Here is a 16976-nt window from a genome sequence, read left to right as displayed (position 1 = left end):
AAAATGCAATGAAGAACAGAGCCAGTCTGAAAGGCAAGGCTTCTTTTGGGGGGGGGATTATTATACTACTCATCACTAAGAATCAAGGGGCAAAAGTCTTGTTTGACAAAGCAAAGTGTGTGTGAGGTTTTCCAAGAATTTTTAAGACTCTTTATTCCCTCAGGTTTCTTATAGTGTGTGTATGAGAGAAAATGTGTACATTGTTTTGTGCTCTCTGTTGTACCCAACTATTTGAATGGATTTCCAAAGTAATTTAGTCACTGGATCTTATACAGAATCTGACATTTCTAATGTAAAGTCTTGAAAAGCAGCTAGACATATACATTTTTAAAATATTGATGTTTGATAAAAATTGTAATGTTACCTTTCCAACTCCTCAGGAGCATGGTCATAAACTAACTCTATGGAGGAACTTCAAAGATCTCAGTCACCCTCCTCCTTAAAAAGGTTAAAGACAGGCAATGTGCAAAGCATACACTACTACCTATCCTCCTTTGTTCAGATTCTGAGATTGGGCCAAAGTCTTTCTAGGGAGCTTATCCTCATAATGGGCATTTTAACTGGATTAGTTTAGTCTTGGGAAAAGAAGACTGAGCGGAGACCTGATAACAGTCTTCAGATATGTTAAAAGGCTGTCATAAAGAGCACAGTGATCAGTTGTCCTCCATGTCCACTGAAGGTTGGACAAGAAGTAATCTGTTTAATCTGCAGCAAGGGAGATTGAGGTTAGACATTAGGAAAAACTTTCAACTATAAGGATAGTTAAGCACTGGAAGAGGTTACTAAGGAGGTTGTGGAATCTCCATCACTGGAGTTTTTTAAGAACAGGTTAGACAAACTTCTGTCAGGGTGGTCTAGGTATATTTAGTCCTGCCTCAGTGTGGGCTGGTCTCACCAAGTCATTTCCAGACCTACATTTTTATTATTCTACTGTCAATGATTATATACATCTAGACCCATATGTAACCCATAAACTCTTTGTCTCTATTTCTCTGTCATGACTCTCATTTGCAAAGACATCTATAGCTTAAAATAGCTTCCAACAAAATTAGCTGGCCAGTTTTACACCAAACGGAATGGAAAGTTCTGTTTGTGTATTCTGTAAGGTGAGCTCCTATCTTTGATGAATCCATGACCCCAAATAATTTATAAAATCTACATTCTTCAGAGTATTGCACTATGTTACCTCCTGTCACATATGGTTTGTCTAGAATAACTTGAGACAATGAAACTGCTTTTGACCATTTTGAATGGGGGCAGAAATAGGGACCTATTTTTTTCTGAAAACCTTTAAGTTTTGATAAAATATTCCACACTTGACAATCCAACATATGCTTAGCCCCTAATGTTCAAAATAAATTTACAATCTTAAATTCGAAAGTAGAATGAAAACATTTAGCTCCCCTCATGTCCAAACTTCTTTTTTTAGCAGCTCACCACTGCTAATTATTAGATTACATTCACTTGTTACAGGAATTGTTGTGGCCAGTTGCAGTTCTGTTTTGTCTTTTTCCACAGTACAGACATATCAAGTCACTAGATCATCTGAGAAATTTTTGAGTCAGTTTCAGTTTTAAAATATATTGTAGATACTCTGGGATTATACAGATGAGGTCAGACTTTTGAAAGAGGGACATTCCTGCTACTGATTTTAATCATCTCCCAGGGTCCAGTGGATGCTGATAAGTAAAATTTCAATCACAAGACAAGAAAATGGAAGACTGGCTTCATGTCAAATAGCTGTAAAACACTGGGTGTGATTAGTTGTTTCATAGTACTGCTTCATCATTTTAATTTTACTGGATTAATACCCAGATATTTACTATTTCAGAGCATCATTCCAGATTTAACAAACATACAAACTTTTTACCATTTTCAAGAAGCTGTGCCCTATATAAAGCACAGTTTTATGTGTGCCATTTCCAAGGGCTGTGAATATGTTTTAATTGTTTATTTTAATGACTACTGAGAAGATGAGGATCTCACTCTGTCCATTTGTTTGTACATCTACTGAATTCCAAGTCATAATCTTCTATAAGAAATACATGTTCAAATTGTAATGAATTTCTAATACCATGTTGTTATAACAAGTTTCAGAAATCATAAAATGACTGCTCAGACTTCTGATACTGTGTGTGTGTGTGTGTGTGTGTGTGTAAAAATATGTATCTTGGTCTAAGACCTTGTCGATACCCAGCTCTTTCCTTAAGACTTCCACCCTTCTCCTGCCACTGGGTCAGCTCCATTGAACGGTGGGAATATAAGTGTGGAAGAGGTGCTGGTGGTTTTAGTGCCATGCCATTGTGTTCTGGCAAGTGTTAGATGATACAGTGGCAAAGACACCAGCAACTTGTCTATACTTATGCTCCCACCTTTGCTGCCACCTATGGAATTTCTCCAGTGCAACAATGGGTAATTTTAAGATAAGAGCTTTGAGTAGACATGGACACATTGAAAATTTATAGCTAAGCTGAGGATGAGCAAACTCCTTGGTTGTGGCTGTTGCTATTGCTTTCTGAATATGACTTTCCAGTGGAGGAGGATGGAGCTGAGCCACTGGTTTTAAATAGTCTTAGGAGTCTTCTCTTATACCCTCTAAATGCAAAGAAGTAAATTATTGGATCAATGCAACAGTTCATGTTCATAAAAGCCACTGTGATTTGAAGAGACATCTTGAAGGCTTTCTGTGCTGAGCAAGATGGCTGGTACAGTATCTTTCTGATCATGAACTGAATGATATTTAAATGGTAAGGACTAAAGCAAATCACAACTGCAAGGAGCACAACCAGTATGATTGTGAAAGCCTTTCTGTGGTGCCCATTCTTATCCGTCAGAGGGTTTTCTTTGGCTGCTCTGCATAGTTTTAGGTTGATCTGCACATAACAAACTAATATAATCCCCACTGGTAGGCAGAATCCAATCATGCAAGCGCCCAGAAGGATAAATGGCAGCTTAGGAATTTCTTCAAAGTTGAAATATTCCATGCAGGTCAGCTTATCTCCTATCTTCTTGGTCATGGGCCTGAAGAGCAATGATATTGTCTGCAGGAACACAATGAACCATATCAGCATGCAGATATATTTCACTCGGCTCACTTTCCTAAATCTGCCAAGCCGTCGAGTGTGGACCACGGCGATGTAGCGGTCGACACTCACACATGTCATAAAGTAGATGCCCACATAGGTGTTCATGTAAAAGATGAATGCCGTCACCCTGCAGAACCAGTCTCCAAAAGGCCAGTTGAATTCTAAGATGTAGTAAGCAATTCTTCCCGGCAGAGCAAGTGTGAAAAGGGCATCTGACACAGCAAGGTTGATTAAGTAGAGATCAGTTGAGTTGATTTTCTTCCCTCGGTGGAAGGTGACATAAAGGGCAAGGACGTTTCCACAAGAGCCAAAGACCAGCAGGACAGTGTAAAAGAATGAAAAAATTACTTTCGCTGCAAAGTGGTGGTTATACACGTCGCAGCTGCTTTCATTGCTGTAAGTGAAGACAGTTAGCTGAGATGCAGCAGTAGCAGCACTGGCAGCCATTCTGTGGACTTCTCCTTGGCAGAAGAAAAGACATGACATTAGCAGCTTACTAATAATGTGCACTCTCTGTTTTGACAGATAACAAAACTACTTAGGCTTTGTACTTTAGTAGACTCTCATACGAAAAGAAGTGAGAGTTCTCATTTGAACAGCGAATTTCCACACACTGAGTACATTCTGAGCCATGATGAGCAGGTTTAGTCATTTGGGAAACTCAGTTCCTAGTGTAACTTTCTGAACAAAGACTGTGACTTATTTTTTTCTTCAAAACTCTTTAGCTTGGAAACCAGTAGCAGGGGGTGTTGTGTCACAGTGTGTCAGAAATTGTTGCTGCCTGTTAAACACGTTTGGTGGATGAGACATGGTATCTTTATAGAGAGGGAGATGTAGAATTCAGATAGAAAATTACATGATAGAGGAGGGGAAATTTAGACGGGGAAGGTCAATAAAATATAACTTTCTTTCATTTTGATAGTTTGTGCCAGAAAAGGGAGCAAGGATCAAAATATCCATTTGAAGAACCATATCTCTACATTTTTTGTGGTTGTTTAAAAACCTTTTATAATTACAAACTGTAATACCTATAGATTATAACAACACTTTTCCTGAGATGAGTGTATATGTCCAGATCCTGAGTTCTCCACTCAGTTTGAATGTGGTCCTTACTCACCTAAGCACCCCAAGACAATAATGTTGTTCTGTCTTTAGTACAGTTCCTGATTTCCCATTTGCTGCTCTAATACACCAGGGTTCCAGGTTGGCTTGGGAGTCTGTAGCTCCTACCTATACTTTTAGGTGCCAAATAAAACTAGTTGGTATCATTTTGCCAACACATAAAGGTTTGGAGACAAATTCAAACGTTGGTTACAGCCAGTCTCCTTTGTTTGCACTACAAAAGTAAGACTATTTACTTGCACACATTATAAAATGAACCTTGCACTACTTCTTTTTTGCTGTGGTTTCCTTTCACAATAGATGCTGCTGAAATTGGATGGGTCCTTACCTGCCTTTTAACCAGCACACTGAGAAAGTTGCCTTCTATCTGCTTATTGTAAGGGTCTCTGTAATGAGAAGTCATGGCTCCACACTGCTGCTATTCTTTATGTATTGCTGCTAAAATATAATTACTGTAATTGCCATACTGCGGGGATATGTATTTTTTGGTTCTTAACAATTGATTGGGCCCCAAGCCCACTGGAAAGATCTACATTGCAAACCAGTCGTTGAACAAAATATCTTCTACCGCATGTGCTTTTTCCTTGTGTCCTCAGTAGGCAGAGAGGGGTTTGAACTGAAACCTACAGCTAACCCCTCCCACCCTGAATTTTGGATCAGTGGTGTTCAGAAGCTGAACCCAGATTTTTCACATCTCTTTTATCTTAGTAGCTTGCTAGCTCAAAACTCCAGATCCGTGCACCCCGAACTCTGAAGGTTGTAAAATCCATACCCCAGTTTTGTAAGTTCCACCCATCTCTAATATTATGGGAGCAAATGTGAGGCATTAATATTGTTTTGTTTACTGTTGTTACTGCAACAGGAGGCAGCATAATCAAGTGTATAGGGCACAGGAAGGGGGGTCTTGCTACCCAAGTTCTTTCACTGGTTCTTCCACTGACCTGTTTCCAGATCTTGTGGAAGTGAGTCACTTCACTGCCCTATGCGTCTGTATCTCCTCCCAGCATTGGTTTGGCCTGTCTGTGTTCATGACCATAGTGTCTTTGGGCCAGAGACTGTCTCTCACTGCATGCCTAGCACAATGGATCTCAGCTGGATCTCTAAGCACTACTGTAATACAAATAAATATGAAAAATAAATCGTCTTTCTGAGTGCCTCCATGGGTGGGAAAAGGGCTGTTTCTTTGGTTCCTTCTCTTGCTTTAGCTCTGTTTCCTTATCTTTTTCCTTTTAAACAGGGAACTCTTAGGCACCACTATTTTGTTTGTATTTACCCTTCATTTTATTCTCTCTCTTCTGTCTTTTTATATATTTAAATGTTGTCTCCTCAGTATTTATCTGGCATGTTACATAATAATGCTCACAGCATCCCTCTGAGGTAGGTAAGTATTATTTCCAGTTTCCACATGGGGAAACTGAGGTACACAAACTTGCCCAAAGCCAAACAAGAAGTCGATGTCAGAGAAATGCATCTTTAAACTTGAATTCCACCCTTCACCTCCCTCATTGTGCCAAAGCACAATGGCGTTACAATAGCATGTGTCTTTAGAAACTGTGTCTCGTCACAGAGGGTCTGTGCAGCAAAATGTGAGCTCAGTGTGGTAGACGATACACAGAATGTGCCCATTTCCTGACTTTGGTGGGATTAAATTAGATCTTTTTATCATGTCACACTTGTAGTTTGGTTTTCTGGTCTTATCACTTACTAATGGTGCTGCAGAGGGCTGCTGGGGAGCACCTCTGCAGCCAGGATGCCTGCTGCTGCTGCTGCCACTGCCACTCGGAGAGTGCACCTTCTCCCCTTGCTGCTAGCATGACTCCACATGTAGATGCCTCAATTCAATCAATAGTGAGTAGGTCTATATGTAACAGTGGCTAGGCATAGCAAAGGTAGGCACTGTGGAAACTAACCACACCGCTCTGCCAAAGCAACAGCCTCTCCAGAGCAGAGCTGGTGAATCGTGCTGAAGGCTATCAAAGCCTACTAAAAATTCCCTGAAACATTTTGAAAACATGGCAAATCAGAGTTGACACTTTCCTGGTTACTTGGGAGGAGCAGTGCTGTACAGTAATTCACTTGCATTGTGGAATAGCGCGCGCACACACACACACACTCTCCTCCAAGCCAAGATCAAAGTGGGAGAAATGCTCTAGGTGAATCCCATGTATTCTAGCCTGTGCAAATTCAGCAGATGAAACTTTCAAACAGTGTTACATAAGTAATTTTGTAGGTACATTTACCTCTTAATCACGATGGTTACAGTACAGCCTAGTAGAAAACTTGTTTAAAGACAGTCATTCTGCAGAAAATAGACTCTATACCGTCTTATTAAAACTGGACTGCTGTCTGTTCCCAAGGAATCTAAAATACAATTAGTTAGTTAGAGATGCTTTTCTGATAAGGTCCTATTTAAAAAACCACTTAGTCATTTTTTTCCTTGCACTGCTAAAGTCAGTCTCTGAAAGTACAATACCTGTAAGAAAATAAGACAAGGAGAGCTGGCTTACCAGGGGCTGATGGCCAAGAGGTGGTGGTGGCTGTTGAGAAGTTCTTGTCTCAGCTCTTTCTCCTGTGCTATATTAGTGGTACATTTATTAAATGTAATATTCTTCTAATAGTCCCTGAAAAAGTCCCCTTCTAGTGCTTCAGTAAAAACCCTTCTGTGCCTTGCAGCGAGCAGAAACAGAGAGAGAAGACCAAAAACGAAGACTGCTCTGCCTTTCCTAATCTAGTCATCATTGTCTGGGTGGTGACTGAAAGAGAGCCAAACGGTCCTTTGTATCACTTGTCAGCTGTGAGATACTTTTTGCTGGAGAAAACAGGTAAGTGGTTCTTCGTACTCCCCTTCCGCTTCATGCTGCAGAGAGCCTTGTGAGACAAGGTGGTGCTCTTTCATCTGGCTTCTCTTTCTAGCACAATAACATTTATGCAGTTCTTTGTTTGCAATTTGTGAGAAAGGAATGAAAAAACCCAGCAAATTCCCCAAACTGAATATTTTGAAGATTTCATCATTCCTCCCCCCACCTCCTTTTTCTTTTATTACAAGAAATAGATTTCATTCTTGCTCACTAGTTAAGGAAGTGATTTATACCAGAACACTAAACCACAAGCATGTATTGTTAATGCTCTAAACTCTCCAAAGTAAGGAAAGACTAAAATAACTATATATTATCTATAACACTGTGCTTGGGTTTTGCTTGCATGTGTGCTGTGTAAGACAATGACTGGAGACATGTGCTGTACTTAGAAGACCAATGAAGTGAGTTAAAGGTGTAATTTGTGCCTTTATGCTGAATTTTCAGATAGTTGTGTTCTTAAATCACACCCTTAAATGTGATTGCTCCTAGAATTCCCTGATTCCCCGACACTGCTGTGAGGTGCCATGAGGACTGTGAGTCAGTAGAAAACTCTAGTGTTACATCAATGCAAAACCTGTGTAAAGAGAGAATCGGGATCAGTAGCTCAGGTTTAATCTGAAAAAATGGAAGAAGCAAGGTGTGTGTGCGTGCACATTTGCATGTCCTTTAGATGCAATTGGGTTTGAGGTTCTTCCAAAGGATTCAAGTACGTTAGTAATTTTCCTGACTATTCATTCACAGCACAAGACCACTACAGGGTCCATTCTTTGTACTAATAAAAGTGTGCAGTCTGTATTAACTTACTACACAGTGTGACAGGCATTTAGCAGCAAATGGTGTCGTGTTCTTGACATGAACAACTTTTTGGGAAATAACTGTGCTTGCCCTGTAGTGGCTTTTAAAATCTGTACATCTTAGCCATCTTTTATTTTGAAAAAAACAAAGGATGTCAACGCTGTTCTTCTTCGACTGCTTGCTCATGTCCATTCCAGTGTAGGTGTGCACACGTTAGAAAGTTTTCCCTCATTGGTATCTGTTGGATTGGTTTTGGTGCCCTGTGGAGTCACGCCCTCATAGCGCTGGTATATATGGCCTTGCAACCCGCCTCCTCCTCAGTTCCTTTTTGCTGCCTGTGCGGGTCGCTGGAACTTCAGCTTGTCCTTGCGTTCACACGAGTATTTCTCTCAGTGGACTTTAGTTTTCTCTACCTGTATATAGTTCGCTATAGTGGTTGGAATTTAGAATTTAGTTTGTTTAGTAGATTGGAACCCTGCTTACTGGGGTTCCTCCTTACCCAGCATCGGGGCATGCCTGGGTCCCTGGAGTTTAAGCTGTGTGTGGCTTGCCACAAGCCCATGCCCATTAGTGATCCCATTCTAGCTGCCTCAGAGTCCCATTGACCAGCACACTGCAGGATCTGTAAGGAGTTCAAGCCCCATACCAAGGACAGGGATCAAAAACTCAAATTCCTTCTTATGGATGCAGCTCTCCATCCCCCATCAGAGCTGAACCATGCTGACTCGGCACTGAGCACCTCCACCTTGGTGAGAAGCTCTCTGGTTTCTCTGAGGCACAGACAGCACTGCTCTGCCAATCCGGCACCGAGAAAGGACTCTTCTTCTGTGTCCTGGGACTCTGAGCACCATTAGGCATCTCCAGTGCAGAGGAGGTCCACACCTCAATGGGACTCTCAGCCTGCTCCCAATCATCGGTGCCGAGGAGGAGGCAGCAGAAGATGGACGGGGGGCGCTCACCAACTCCAAGGTCTGCTGCTCACAGGGAAGTCAGCAGAGTGCGATCCATGCCAGGCCACTCAGACTCAACAGCTGCCAGCATAGTACCTTTGACTCTGAGTCTGGCCCCAGGAAGGGACCAAGCCATCAGGATACAGCTCTGGCACTACCATCTATGCCAGAGTCAATCGAGGCAGCAAAGAAGCTACTATCACACCTGGGACTGCCATCCCCTGGGCATAAACTGGCACCAGAAGCAAGAGCTCCTGCAGCACAGAGGCCTCAGGTGCCTTTGAAAGGGAAACCAGCAATGACGGCACAGAGCCGGTTGCCTTCCTCTGCTCTCTGGTACCAGTCAGTACTGGAGTCTTATACTTCCCACAGGAGCCGGCTTTGATCCAACTGCCATTACCTGATGGCTGACATGAGCCAAGGGTTCCTGCCAATGGCCTGGCCAGCACACTGGCAAATGCTGGTGCAATGTGGCCCTTCTTGAAGCCCTAAGCATTTCAATCAGTCAAGGAGTTACAGTGGAGGAGATCGTACTCTCTATTGTTTTGGCGCATAGAACTCCCCTCGCCACCATCCTTCGTGCAGAAACCTCAAGCCGGTACCAGGCCCAGCAAGGGAGCCCAGAACCCAGTACCGCAGGATCCTTCCAGGGCCAAGGGAGAACAAGGCCTTGTACCCATGCAGGCATCTTCATCTTCCTCACCTGATGAGACAGTAGCAGGGACTTGATTGAGCCCTCTCGGGATGATTCTGGGGCTCACCAGGATCTCCTCAGAATAGTTGCTCAAAGCCTAGGGGTCTGGGCAGAGACTATCTCTGAAATCTCCCATGCCTTGATGGATATCATGGCCTCTTCCAGTCTGTCATGAGTGGCATTGCCCCTGAATGATGTCATTCTAGAACTCATTGAGGCCCTCTGGAAGACTCCAGCCTTGCTGCAACCCACAACGAAGAGGATGGAGAATAAGTACTTTGTCTCTACAAAAGGGTTTGAATTTTTATATATTTGTCCTCCACTGGGGTCGCAAGTGATGTCAGCGGCCAACAAACGGGAGAGACAAGGGCAGCAAGGACCTTTCCCCAAGGCCAAAGATGCCAAAAAGCTGGATCTCTAGGCAGGAACGTATACTCTACTGGGAGGGCTCCAACTCCAGATTGCCAACCAACAGGTGCTCCTGAGCTGCTACTACTTCAACTTTTGGGGCGTGATGTCCAAGTTCAAAGAGTTGTTACCACAGGAGTCCAGGGCCAAATTCTCGGCTCTAGTAGAGGAAGGGAGAGTGGTGACAAAAGCATGCTTTCAAGTTGCCTTGGACATAGCGGACTCTGCTGCTCAAACTGTGGCTTCCACTGTGGTCATGGGAAGAAGCTCATCGCTACAGGCCTCGGGCCTCCCTTACAAGGTCCAGCAAACTGCCCAGGACCTCCCTTTTTAGCAAACAGATTCAAAGCTCCATAGCTTACAGGACTCTAGGACTACCTGAAAATCCCTAGGGTTGCACACACCAGCTCCTATGAGGAAGAATGTTAAGCCCCAACCATTGCCCCATTTCTATCAGCCTCAATCAAAGACTACAATAAGAGGCAGGGCAGGAGCTATAAGGATGTCTCCTTCCCAGTTCTCATCGGCCCACGGGTCTAAATAAAGCTTTTGAGGGTATGCTTGAGGACAGCATACCAGGACAGTGTCTGGATCCACCTTCCCCAATTTTTGTGAACCGGTTATCACCCTTCTATTGGGTGTGGGCCCATATCATCTTAGACCACTGGATGCTATGCATGATAGGACTAGGATATACCCTGCAATTCAGTTCTTCTTCTCCTTCCCACCCTCCCTCCCCGTCCCTCTTCAGAGACCCTTCTCACAAGCAACTTCTAATCCAGGAGGTGCAAACACTCCTGCAAATGGAAGTGGTAGAGGAGGTTCCTCTGGAGCTAAGGGGGCAGAGGATTCTACTCCCACTATTTCCTAATCCTGAAGGCCCGTGGTGGTTCAGACCCATCCTGAATGTGTGAAACCTCAACAGATTCATGAAGAAGCTGAATTTCCACATGGTCTACTTGACCTCCATTATCCCTTCCCTGGATCCAGGGGTCTGGTATGCTACCCTCAACTTGAAGGACACTTACTTTCATATCTCAGTCTTCCAAGGTCACTCCGATTCATTGTGAACTAGGTACACTACCAGTTTGCCCTGCTCCCATTCAGCCTGCACTTGTCACAGCCATCTTTAGGAAGCAAAAGGTTCAGGTTTATCTTTATCTCAATGACTGGCTGATCAATGGTCAGACCCACAGGCATCGACTTTTCATTGTGCCGGGGGGTAATCGACCCCCGGCTCTGCTCCAAGTCCCACCCCCACTCCACTTCTTCCCTCAATGCCACACCCCCACTATACCGCCATCCCACCTCTTCCTGCCCCATTCTGTCCCCTCCCCCGAGCGTACCGCATTCTCATTCCTGCCCCTCACTCCCCAGCCTCCTGCATGCCACGAAACAGCAGATTGCAATAGGCGGGAGGTGCTGGGAAGGAGGGGGAGTCGCTGATTGGCAGGGCCCACCGGCGGGCAGGAGGTGCTGGGGGGAGGAGGAGATGCTGATACGGGGGCTGCCGGTGGGTGCTCAGCACCTAAATTCTCTGTAATCTGGACAGCCGTGCAGCAGCCTATTTAGCGCCACGCAGGCTCTAAGGGAAACTGCCAAGGAACCAGCCGGGGGAGAGGCATCCCTCCCCCGGCCTCCACCTGGCCCAGCCCCCAACCTGCCAAGGGAAGGGCGTCCCTCCCCTGGCCCCATCTCAGCCTGCTTGCCCAGACCTGCCATGGCCGGGGCGGTGCAGCCAGAGCAGCAGGATCGGGCCCAGCTGTGGCCAGATTGGCTCAGCCTGAACCCAGGCCCAGCCCAACCCTGGAGCAGCCTGGCCCGGACCCAGGCATGGCCGAGGCGGCCCTCCCCCAGCTCAGACCTGCTGGGGCTGGGAGAGGGGTACCTATCCTGGAGCCCAGTGCTCCTCCCCTCCCCCCAACCCAAGTGCTGCTGTAGGGAGAGAGCACTTAGGGGAGTCCTCTCTCCCCGCCATAGCTCCAGACCAGCCTCCTTCACCCCAAACCCTTCATCCCCAGCCCCACCCCAGAGACCGCACAGAGCCCTCACTCCCTGCACCCAATCCTCTGCCCCAGCCCTGAGCCCCTCATCCCTGGCCCCACCCCAGAGTCTGCACGGAGCCCTCACGCCCTGCACCCCAACCTCTACCCCAGCCCTGAGCCCCTTATCCCCAGCCCCACCCCCGATCCCACAGCCTCAGCCAGATCCTTCACACCTCTGCACCCCAACCCTCTGCCCCAGCCCTGAGCCGCCTCCCACACTACGAATCCCTCAGCCCCACCCCCACCTAGGGTGACCAGATCGCAAGAGTGAAATATCAGGACAAATTGGGCGAGCGGGGGGACGGGACGGCGGAGAGGACGACAACGACAGACACAGGTGCACGGAGTCATGAGAGGGGGCCCTAGGAAGCTGCGAGAGGGGTTGTACGGCCCCTGCTGCAGCCCGCACCACAAGCCACAGGGCAAGGACACCTATTGAATTCAATGAGAATTTTGCATGTGAATTGATGTACCTAGTTCTGAGATTATAAAGCCAGAAGGGATTCGGTGATCACCTGGTCTCACCGCCTGTATAGCACAGACATAGAACTTTCCCAAAATAATTCCTAGAGGATAACTTTTAGAAAAACACCATGACCCTTAGTATATTGTTAATCGTTAATTACTCTCACCATTGAAAAGGTATGCCTTATATCCAGTCTGAATTTGTCTAGCTGCAACTTCCAACCGTTGGCTCATGCTCTACCTTTCTCTGCTAGACTGAAGTGCCCATTATTAATTATTTGTTCCCCATGTAGATACTTACAGTCTATAACCAAGTCACTTCTTAACCTTCTTTTTGTTAAGCTAAATAGATTGAGGTCCTTGAGGCGATCACTATAAGGCATGTTTTATAATCCTTTAATCAGTCTTGTGACTCTTCTCTGAACACTCTCCAATTTATCAATATCCTTCTTAAATTGTGCACACCAGAACTGGACACAGTATTCCAGCAGTGGTTGCACCAGTGCCAAATACAGAGATAAAATAACCTCTCTACTCCTGCTTGAGATTCCCCTATTTAGGCATCTGGTCACCCTAGTTCTGTATGCATTTCTCCAGGTCTTTTTGTAAAAATCAAAACTGAACTGTCCCAGAAATTCTGTCTTGTGGAATCATCGTGAAACTCACATGGCTCCAACCCTGCCAATGAACCTTTAGATCCACTGCACAGACTTCTGCCACTTGAGCTAATGGAGTAAGTGATGGCAGAGGCAGTAGGTTGTCATCCTATATGTGATAGATCAGCTCTATAGGGGGATGAGACACTTTTTTTGCCACTGGGTTTCACAGATATCTGCTGCTGACAGAAGAGGAACTGTGAAATTCAGGAATCCTGGGTCTATTCCAGGCTCCTGAACGGAGTGGTCTCTAGTAGTCAAAGACCCTTCTTCCCCGTCCCCTCCAGTCTATGTCTATCCTATCGCTGTCTAACTCCCTCCAGCGCCTCATCTGATTTCAACTGCCCCCCACTACCGCTCTGGATTCTTTGTCCCAGTTTCCTGGTCCTGTCTCATTCTCCTTTCTCCCCACCCCCATCCCTCAGATGGGATGTTTGTTCCAGACTGGGAAAATTATAATCGTTCCCAACATTTCAACACTTCCCATTCTAAATTTTCAGTTGCTTAACTATAGGCTAGCTCTGCCTACAACAAAGCATATTCAGAACCTCTGATTAAAGGGATTATAAGAGTAGCAACCTCCATCATAGCTAGTCACCAAAAATTGAACCCGAGTCATCCAGACTTAAAAGCATGAGCTTCTACTACTTGAGTTCAAGATATAACTTTAGCTGGTAGCTATACAGTTATCCTCTAAAAATCCACCAGAGGAGGGCACAAAACACATGTTGGACAGTGAATTACAAAAGTGCCAAATATTATTATTAGACCTACAATACTTTTCACAGTGAACATCAGCGGGGGATAAACTGGGATAAACAGTAACTTTCACATTTGGAAAACAATTTTAGAATAACATTCAGTGCTGTGGTTTAAAAGAAAAAAAACCTGTTAAAACTCATAACTTAGCAGCATTCAGTGTTTGAAAAAAAACCCAACAACTTCTAGGAGCTATGGGATACAAGTTAAGAATGTTGAAACAGGAAGATGTTATGCTTAGTTACCACTTGGGCAAGGCGGCGTTCTATGTAATACTTGCAAGATTTCACTGTAATGTTTTACAATATATAGCAGCACAATGCTGATTCCATTGATATTGTTGAGCAAATCATGCTGATTTTATTTCAGCCCACATCTTAATAGTTTTGAATACTGTAGATCACAATTTTCAGCTCAGCTGGTCTGAACATGCAGAGCTTTAAAATTGCTATGCTCTAAACTGTATATTAACTACAATTTTATAAACCTGCATGTCAGAGAACTGTGTGCCACTACTACTAGACAGTGGCACAAGGCAATTCAGTGTGAATCACAAAAATGGGGGGGGGCTGAGGGGGATGGGACAGGACTGGGATGGGGGGAGTAGGGTAGGGGCTGAGGGGAGCATGAATGGGACAGGGTAGAGAGAGCTGTGTAGAGTGGGGTGGGGTGGGGGAGACAATGGGGCTGGGCTGGGGAGGGTCGGGGGGTTGGGGGGAGGGTCAGGGTCTGGAGGGGATGAGACAGACGGGAGCAGGACTGGAATGAGGGGAAGTTGAGGGGGTGGGACAGCAGGGGGAGCGATGGGGGTGGGATGACGGGGGAGGCTGAAGAAGAGATTTGGGGTAGGGCAAGGCTGAGGGCAGTGGGTTGGGGGGAGCAGGGGGACTGTGCGGGAGGCTGTTGGAACAGGGGCAGGGACTGAGGGCAGTGGGTTCGGGGTGGGAGGTACAGGGGGGACTGCGGGGGAGGCTGAGGGAACAGGGTCAGGGTGGGGGCTGAGGGCAGTGGGTTGGGTCTACACTGGCACCTCTCAGCATTGCTGGGCCGGGCGGCAGACCTGCACCAGCGCTACCCTGGTGATGGAAGAGTCCTCAGTGGAAATGCAGACTTCATGACACAGACCCTCCTCTCACTTCAAACCTGGCGCTGCTCTGGTCAGTCGCTAGGCTCTTGTCACTTTCAAACCCATGCAGGGTATCTGGCTCTTTTTCATTTCTCAGGTTAAGAAAAGCCTCTGCATTTTGTGAGGGCTTCAGCATTCACTTTCCTACTTGACAAACTGTCTGCCTGACACATTGCTCCCAGGGCATTCATCTTTATTCATTATCGGCAGGTCCATCAGATTAACGAGCAACACAGGGGGAAGCAACATAATGGTGTAATGGATTTTTAATTTTTCAAACCACTTTGGCCTCAACAGGGATAACAGCAAATCTGGACAGAGCTGATGGGTGTCAGGATGGGTTTGGGTATTTATTTATTTATTTATTTTTTTAAGTGAAAATGTTTGGGTCTGAGCAAAGGCTGCAAACTTCCCTTTGGAAACCTCTGCTGATCTTTTGCCCCAGGGGCTAACGACAGCCTGGAATCCGGGACAGATTTCCACATCCATGGGGTGAGATGATCGGGGGGGAGGGGAGGGACTGTGGGGGAGGCAGAGGGAACAGGGTCGGGGGGCTGAGGGCAGTGGATTGAGGGTCGGGGGTACAGGGGGGACTGCGGGGGAGGCTGAGGGAACAAGATCAGGATGGGGGCTGAGGGCAGTGGGTCTAAGGGGAGCCCCCCCAGAGGGACCTGCCAGGGGGCCAGGTGAGCCAGCAGTGCCTACCTGGAGCGGCTCCCAGGAAGCATCCAGCAGGCAGGTCCCTCCCAGTCCCTCTGGCTCCTTTCTAGGGTCAGGTCAGGTTGAGGGGAGGGGGCAGGGGGGGCTCTCTGCCCAGCAGCACGCAGCGGAGCGAGACCTCCTCGCTGCCTCTGTGTGTGCCCAGGGCAGGGCTGTGCTCCGCAGGCTCCTGCCGGCCGGGCGGCGGGCCCTGTGGGGTGGTGCCGCCGCGCTGGGAGCTCAGCTGCGCGCTGCGCCAGGGCCCAGGGAGGAAAGGTGAGTGGCACCGGCAGCACCGGCTTGCCGCGGTCCCCCTCATATAGGGTGACCAGACGTCCCAACCAATGTAAGGTCAGGACGCAGGACAAGTCCCCTAAAATCGGGACTGTCCCGATAAAATTGGGATGTCTGGTCACCCCACCCCCACCACATGAATGTTATGTGCACCAATATAAAGATGATTTGTCACACATCACCTCCATATTGGTGCACATAACAAAATTCATTCCGCACATGGGTGGGAAAAATTAGCGGGAACACTGCTCAGCACCCACCATTTTTTCCCCATGGGTGCTCCAGCCCTGAAGCACCCATGGAGTCAGTGCCTATGGTCAAACCAAGACCCCACTCACTAGATGTCAGATGGGTGCTTGACTTCTACATAAAAAGGACTAAATCGTTTTGGAAAACTACTCAACTCTTTATGGCGGTGGTGGACAGGATGAAAGGTCTTTCAATATCAGCCCAGAGAATCTCATTGTGGATCACTTCTTGTATCTGCACATGCTATGACCTAGCAAAGGTCCCTGTCCCAACCCTAACCACACATTCCACAAGGCCACATGCATCTTCAGCTGCATTCCTGGCACAGGTCCCAATCCAGGGCATCTGTAGAGTGGCTACATGGTCGCCAGTCCACATTTTTGCATTGCACTATGCCATCACTCAGCAGGCCAGAGACTATGCTGGATTTGGCAGAGCAGTGCTACAGTCTGTTCATTAATGAACTCTGAACTATCCTCCTACATCTGCTTGAGAGTCACCTACATTTGCATGGACATGAGCAAGCACTTGAAGAAGAAAAAACAGTTACTAACCTTCCGTTAATGTTGTTCTTCGAGATGTGTTGCTCATGTCCATTCCAACCCCACCCTTCCCCCATTGGACTTAGCCAGCAAAAAGGAACTGAGGTGGAGGTGGGTTGTCAGGGCCCTCTATATTGGTGCTATGAGGGCACGACTCCAGGGGGCACCAGAGCCAACCCGTTAGATGACACTGAGGGAAAACTTTCCGGCAGCAGTGCACATGGCATG

At 46.4% G+C, this 16976-nt stretch overlaps 1 protein-coding gene across 1 annotated transcript; it reads right to left on the bottom strand.

Annotated features, from left to right (window-relative positions):
• Positions 1-2151: 2151 nt before the first annotated feature.
• Positions 2152-3533, bottom strand: LOC123362222 (G-protein coupled receptor 183-like). The gene has a single exon (XM_045002621.1). It carries the CDS (start codon positions 3531-3533, stop codon positions 2466-2468), a length of 1068 nt encoding a protein of 355 aa, XP_044858556.1. The 3' UTR covers positions 2152-2465.
• Between the last annotated feature and the right edge of the window lie 13443 nt (positions 3534-16976).

The sequence above is a fragment of the Mauremys mutica genome, chromosome 1 (assembly GCF_020497125.1).
Source record: "Mauremys mutica isolate MM-2020 ecotype Southern chromosome 1, ASM2049712v1, whole genome shotgun sequence".
Lineage (NCBI taxonomy): Eukaryota > Metazoa > Chordata > Testudines > Geoemydidae > Mauremys > Mauremys mutica.
Note: the sequence above shows the minus strand (reverse complement) of the source record. Positions and strands in the feature narration are given on the sequence as shown.

Coding starts and splice junctions, on each gene's coding strand:
- LOC123362222 (XM_045002621.1), bottom strand. CDS start 3,533: ATGGCTGCCAGTGCTGCTACTGCTGCATCTCAGCTAACTGTCTTCACT.